The 8,086-nt window shown below is 31.0% G+C and overlaps 1 protein-coding gene across 1 annotated transcript; it reads left to right on the forward strand.

The window, feature by feature from the left end:
- The first annotated feature begins 393 nt into the window (after window positions 1–393).
- On the forward strand, window positions 394–768 carry LOC138355908 (uncharacterized). The gene has a single exon (XM_069311462.1). It carries the CDS (start codon window positions 394–396, stop codon window positions 766–768), a length of 375 nt encoding a protein of 124 aa, XP_069167563.1.
- Window positions 769–8,086: the final 7,318 nt, after the last annotated feature.

An 8,086-nucleotide genomic window follows, 5' to 3' on the forward strand; every position in this document is an offset into this window, starting at 1 on the left:
ATATTACTGCATCTAGGATATCTACACGACCAGTGTCAGCTCACTGAAGCGAGAGCAAGACCGACGACATGGGTTGCTACTGCTGTAAGCCATCCTACTTCTGGAAAGATAACTCTTCTCTTCACGATCTTCAGCTTAAATTGCACGGCGATGCAACATGGGTTAAAAAGCATAAGAAGAACCTTAAAGTTCGGGATCTTGGAAGTGGAGGCCATGGAAAGACCCAGCTATGGCACCTTCCTGGTCTGGACGCACCCGTTGTTCTCAAGGTTATCTTAAATACTGAGACCGGGACCAAAGATACTGCGAGAAGTGGATATCATGAGACTTCTTGACGGTGCTGGAGGAGCCCCGTATGTCCTCTGCACGTACCCTGAGGACAGGTGTTATTTCATGACGTACGTCGGCGCAGAGAATCTCCGGGATTTAATTTATAAGCAGTTAAATGGATTAATACGTCTGGAGGATTTATTTTGGCTTCGAGTGATTGAGGACGTAATTGTCAAACTCAACGAGATTCACCAAAAGGGCGTCATACATGGAGATTTTAAGTCAAATAACATCATTATAGATCGTAGCGACCCAGGAAAGCCACGGGCAGCCATTATAGACTTCGGTATATCAGTTTTACAAGGACAAGTCGTAACTAAACGACAGGAGCCACAGCAAGTGGAAAAATTGTTGACTAAAAGTCCTTGGTACGCCTACGAGGCGGCGATGGGGTCGCCGGTCACCTGCAGCGCTGATGTGGTGGATTGTCATATATGATCTACCAGGTTGTTAAGGCCATGGTGTGTAAGCCTTATGAGCTTCAGGATTGTGTCCAATTAGGTATGAGTCGCAATGAGTCAGAAAGACCAACTTTGCACGAGTTCTTGCGCAATCGTACGAAAAATCATCGAATATAGCAATATTTTGACGTATATCATCTCCTTTTCCTTCATGTGATTTAAACAAAATATCATCGAATTAGGCAATATTTTGCCGTTTTCCACGTTTTTGTGAATTTTCAGTCCATGGGTTTTAATTCATATATATACGATAAAAATGATGCAAACACATAATTGATTAGATAATAACCTTAAATACTTCATTTTCAATCAACTATTTCTTTCTCGTTAAAATACTGAGTAAGATATTGAAAAGGGGAGAAGTTCTGATTTTATTGCATATATCGACGTTTCAGCCGGAATAGAGCGGTTTTCGTGTACATCTTCCATCGGTAATATAAACGGAAAATCAGGAACATTTTAGTTAATTCTAATGAAAACACATTGATTTTTATCATTTGTATTGGAAACAACATTGTCATATGTCTTTTCTTGGATCTAAATAATACGAAACCTCGCTCTATGATTTGAAGGTAAAATCCTCAAATATGGTAAAATAGTAACTTTTTCACGTTAATCATGTAGTTTGATATTACGCAAATATATTCATTTTTACCAATATTTCGATACTATTTCATGTAGTATAACGATATGTGATTTGGCCTTCAAATCTCAGAATTTCGCATAATATTGCATTTTAAGCAAGTTTTCTTGCATTTTGTTTCGTACGAAAAATCATCGAATTAGGCAATATTTTGCCGTTTTCCACGTTTTTGTGAATTTTCAGTCCATGGGTTTTAATTCATATATATACGATAAAAATGATGCAAACACATAATTGATTAGATAATAACCTTAAATACTTCATTTTCAATCAACTATTTCTTTCTCGTTAAAATACTGAGTAAGATATTGAAAGGCGGAGAAGTTCTGATTTTATTGCATATATCGACGTTTCAGCCGGAATAGAGCGGTTTTCGTGTACATCTTCCATCGGTAATATAAACGGAAAATCAGGAACATTTTAGTTAATTCTAATGAAAACACATTGATTTTTATCATTTGTATTGGAAACAACATTGTCATATGTCTTTTCTTGGATCTAAATAATACGAAACCTCGCTCTATGATTTGAAGGTAAAATCCTCAAATATGGTAAAATAGTAACTTTTTCACGTTAATCATGTAGTTTGATATTACGCAAATATATTCATTTTTACCAATATTCCGATACTATTTCATGTAGTATCACGATATGTGATTTGCCCTTCAAATCTCAGAATTTCGCGTAATATTGCATTTTAAGAAAGTTTTCTTGCATTTTGTTTCGTACGAAAAATCATCGAATTTAGCAATATTTTGACGTTTATCATCCCCTTTTCCTTCATGTGATTTAAACAAAATATCATCGAATTAGGCAATATTTTGCCGTTTTTCCACGTTTTTTTAATTTTCAGTCCATGGGTATTAATTCATATATATACAATAAAAATTATGCAAACACATAATTGATTAGATAATAACCTTAAATACTTCATTTTCAATCAACTATTTTTTTCTCGTTAAAATACTGAGTCAACATATTGAAAAGGGGAGAAGTTCTGTTTTTATTGCATATATCGACGTTTCATCCGGAATAGAGCGATTTTAGTGTACATCTTCCATCGGTAATATAAACGGAAAACCAGGAACATTTTAGTTAATTCTAATGAAAACACTTTGATTTTTATCATTTGTATTGGAAACAACATTGTCATATGTCTTTTCTTGGATCCAAATAATACGAAATCTCCCTCTATGATTTGAAGTTAAAATCCTCAAATATGGTTAAATAGTGACTTTTTTCACGTTTTTCATGTAGTTTGATATTACGTAAATATATTCATTTTTACCAATATTTCGATATTATTTAATGTTGTATCACGATATGTGATTTGGCCTTGAAATCTCAGAATTTCGAATAATATTGCATTTTAAGCAAGTTTTCTTGCATTTTGTTTCGTACGGAAAATCATCGAATTTAGCAATATTTTGACGTTTATCATCCCCTTTTCCTTCATGTGATTTAAACAAAATATCATCGAATTAGGCAATATTTTGCCGTTTTCCACGTTATTGTGAATTTTCAGTCCATGGGTATTAATTCATATATATACGATAAAAATGATGCAAACACATAATTGATTAGATAATAACCTTAAATACTTCATTTTCAATCATCTATTTGTTTATCGTTAAAATACTGAGTAAGATATTGAAAAGGGGAGAAGTTCGGTTTTTATTGCATATATCGACGTTTCAGCCGGATTAGAGCGGTTTTACGTGTACATCTTCCATCGTTAATATAAACGGAAAATCAAGAACATTATAGTTAATTCTAATGAAAAAACATTGTTTTTTATCATTTGTATTGGAAACAACATTGTCATATGTCTTTTCTTGGATCTAAATAATACGAAACCTCGCTCTATGATTTGAAGTTAAAATCCTCAAATATGGTTATATAGTGACTTTTTCACGTTTTTCATGTAGTTTGATATTACGTAAATATATTCATTTTACCAATATTTCGATACTATTTCATGTAGTATCAGGATATGTGATTTGCCCTTCAAATCTCAGAATTTCGTATAATATTGCATTTTAAGCTAGTTTTCTTGCATTTTGTTTCGTACGAAAAATCATCGAATATAGCAATATTTTGACGTTTATCATCTCCTTTTCCTTCATGTGATTTAAACAAAATATCATCGAATTAGGCAATATTTTCCCGTTTTCCACGTTTTTGTGAATTTTCAGTCCATGGGTTTTAATTCATATATATACGATAAAAATGATGCAAACACATAATTGATTAGATAATAACCTTAAATACTTCATTTTCAATCAACTATTTCTTTCTCGTTAAAATACTGAGTATGATATTGAAAGGGGGAGAAGTTCTGATTTTATTGCATATATCGACGTTTCTGCCGGAATATAGCGGTTTTCGTGTACATCTTCCATCGGTAATAAAAACGGAAAATCAGGAACATTTTAGTTAATTCTAATGAAAACACATTGATTTTTATCATTTGTATTGGAAACAACATTGTCATATGTCTTTTCTTGGATCTAAATAATACGAAACCTCGCTCTATGATTTGAAGGCAAAATCCTCAAATATGGTAAAATAGTAACTTTTTCACGTTAATCATGTAGTTTGATATTACGCAAATATATTCATTTTTACCAATATTCCGATACTATTTCATGTAGTATCACGATATTTGATTTGCACTTCAAAACTCAGATTTTCGCGTAATATTGCATTTTAAGCAAGTTTTCTTGCGTTTTGTTTCGTACGAAAAATCATCGAATTTAGCAATATTTTGACGTTTACCATCCCCTTTTCCTTTATGTTATTTAAACAAAATATCATCGAATTAGGCAATATTTTGCCGTTTTTCCACGTTTTTGTGAATTTTTAGTCCATAGATATTAATTTATATATATACGATAAAAATGATGCAAACACATAATTGATTAGATAATAACCTTAAATACTTCATTTTCAATCAACTATTTGTTTCTCGTTAAAATACTTAGTAAGATATTGAAAAGGGGAGAAGTTCTGTTTTTATTGCATATATCGACGTTTCAGCCGGAATGGAGCGATTTTCGTGTACATCCTCCATCGCTAATATAAACGGAAAACCAGGAACATTTTAGTTAATTCTAATGAAAACACTTTGATTTTTATCATTTGTATTGTAAACAACATTGTCATATGTCTTTTCTTGGATCCAAATAATACGAAACCTCGCTCTATGATTTGAAGTTAAAATCCTCAAATATGGTTAAATAGTGACTTTTTTCACGTTTGTCATGTAGTTTGATATTACGTAAATATATTCATTTTTACCAATATTTCGATACTATTTCATGTAGTATCACGATATGTGATTTGGCCTTGAAATCTCAGAATTTCATAATATTGCATTTTAAGCAAGTTTTCTTGCATTTTGTTTCGTACGAAAAATCATCGAATTTAGCAATATTTTGACGTTTATCATTCCCTTTTCCTTCATGTGATTTAAACAAAATATCATCGAATTAGGCAATATTTTGCCGTTTTCCACGTTTTTGTGAATTTTCAGTCTATGGGTATTAATTCATATATATACGATAAAAATTATGCAAACACATAATTGATTAGATAATAACCTTAAATACTTCATTTTCAATCATCTATTTGTTTCTCGTTAAAATACTGAGTAAGATGTTGAAAAGGGGAGAAGTTCGGTTTTTATTGCATATTTCGACGTTTCAGCCGGATTAGAGCGGTTTTACGTGTACATCTTCCCTCGTTAATATAAACGGAAAATCAAGAACATTATAGTTAATTCTAATGAAAACACATTGTTTTTTATCATTTGTATTGGAAACAACATTGTCATATGTCTTTTCTTGGAACTAAATAATACGAAACCTCGCTCTATGATTTGAAGGTAAAATCCTCAAATATGGTAAAATAGTGACTTTTTCACGTTAATCATGTAGTTTGATATTACGCAAATATATTCATTTTTACCAATATTCCGATACTATTTCATGTAGTATCACGATATTTGATTTGCACTTCAAATCTCAGATTTTCGCGTAATATTGCATTTTAAGCAAGTTTTCTTGCATTTTGTTTCGTACGAAAAATCATCGAATTTAGCAATATTTTGACGTTTACCATCCCCTTTTCCTTTATGTTATTTAAACAAAATATCATCGAATTAGGCAATATTTTGCCGTTTTTCCACGTTTTTGTGAATTTTTAGTCCATAGATATTAATTCATATATATACGATAAAAATGATGCAAACACATAATTGATTAGATAATAACCTTAAATACTTCATTTTCAATCAACTATTTGTTTCTCGTTAAAATACTGAGTAAGATATTGAAAAGGGGAGAAGTTCTGTTTTTATTGCATATATCGACGTTTCAGCCGGAATGGAGCGATTTTCGTGTACATCCTCCATCGGTAATATAAACGGAAAACCAGGAACATTTTAGTTAATTCTAATGAAAACACTTTGATTTTTATCATTTGTATTGGAAACAACATTGTCATATGTCTTTTCTTGGATCCAAATAATACGAAACCTCGCTCTATGATTTGAAGTTAAAATCCTCAAATATGGTTAAATAGTGACTTTTTTCACGTTTGTCATGTAGTTTGATATTACGTAAATATATTCATTTTTACCAATATTTCGATACTATTTCATGTAGTATCACGATATGTGATTTGGCCTTGAAATCTCAGAATTTCATAATATTGCATTTTAAGCAAGTTTTCTTGCATTTTGTTTCGTACGAAAAATCATCGAATTTAGCAATATTTTGACGTTTATCATTCCCTTTTCCTTCATGTGATTTAAACAAAATATCATCGAATTAGGCAATATTTTGCCGTTTTCCACGTTTTTGTGAATTTTCAGTCCATGGGTATTAATTCATATATATACGATAAAAATTATGCAAACACATAATTGATTAGATAATAACCTTAAATACTTCATTTTCAATCATCTATTTGTTTCTCGTTAAAATACTGAGTAAGATATTGAACAGGGGAGAAGTTCGGTTTTTATTGCATATTTCGACGTTTCAGCCGGATTAGAGCGGTTTTACGTGTACATCTTCCCTCGTTAATATAAACGGAAAATCAAGAACATTATAGTTAATTCTAATGAAAACACATTGTTTTTTACCATTTGTATTGGAAACAACATTGTCATACGTCTTTTCTTGGAACTAAATAATACGAAACCCCGTTCTATGATTTGAAGGTAAAATCCTCATATATGGTAAAATTGTGACTTTTTCACGTTAATCATGTAGTTTGATATTACGCAAATATATTCATTTTTACCAATATTTCGATACTATTTCATGTAGTATCACGATATGTGATTTGGCCTTCAAATCTCAGAATTTCGCATAATAGTGCATTTTAAGCAAGTTTCCTTGCATTTTGTTTCGTACGAAAAATCATCGAATTTAGCAATATTTTGACGTTTATCATCCACTTTTCCTTTTTTGATTTAAACAAAATATCATCGAATTAGGCAATATTTTGCCGTTTTTCCACGTTTTTGTGAATTTTCAGTCTATGGGTATTAATTCATTATATATACGATAAAAATGATGCAAACACATAATTGATTAGATAATAACCTTAAATACTTCATTTTCAATCATCTATTTGTTTCTCGTTAAAATACTGAGTAAGATATTGAAAAGGGGAGAAGTTCTGTTTTTATTGCATATATCGACGTTTCAGCCGGAATAGAGCGATTTTCGTGTACATCCTCCATCGGTAATATAAACGGAAAACCAGGAACATTTTAGTTAATTCTAATGAAAACACATTGATTTTTATCATTTGTATTGGAAACAACATTGTCATATGTCTTTTCTTGGATCCAAATAATACGAAACCTCGCTCTATGATTTGAAGTTAAAATCCTCAAATATGGTTAAATAGTGACTTTTTTCACGTTTGTCATGTAGTTTGATATTACGTAAATATATTCATTTTTACCAATATTTCGATACTATTTCATGTAGTATCACGATATGTGATTTGGCCTTCAAATCTCAGAATTTCGCATAATATTGCATTTTAAGCAAGTTTTCTTGCATTTTGTTTCGTACGAAAAATCATCGAATATAGCAATATTTTGACGTTTATCATCTCCTTTTCCTTCATGTGATTTAAACAAAATATCATCGAATTAGGCAATATTTTGCCGTTTTCCACGTTTTTGTGAATTTTCAGTCCATGGGTTTTAATTCATATATATACGATAAAAATGATGCAAACACATAATTGATTAGATAATAACCTTAAATACTTCATTTTCAATCAACTATTTCTTTCTCGTTAAAATACTGAGTATGATATTGAAAGGGGGAGAAGTTCTGATTTTATTGCATATATCGACGTTTCTGCCGGAATATAGCGGTTTTCGTGTACATCTTCCATCGGTAATAAAAACGGAAATCAGGAACATTTTAGTTAATTCTAATGAAAACACATTGATTTTTATCATTTGTATTGGAAACAACATTGTCATATGTCTTTTCTTGGATCTAAATAATACGAAACCTCGCTCTATGATTTGAAGGTAAAATCCTCAAATATGGTAAAATAGTAACTTTTTCACGTTAATCATGTAGTTTGATATTACGCAAATATATTCATTTTTACC

Source organism: Procambarus clarkii, chromosome 69 (genome assembly GCF_040958095.1).
Source record: "Procambarus clarkii isolate CNS0578487 chromosome 69, FALCON_Pclarkii_2.0, whole genome shotgun sequence".
NCBI classification, from domain to species: Eukaryota; Metazoa; Arthropoda; class Malacostraca; order Decapoda; family Cambaridae; genus Procambarus; species Procambarus clarkii.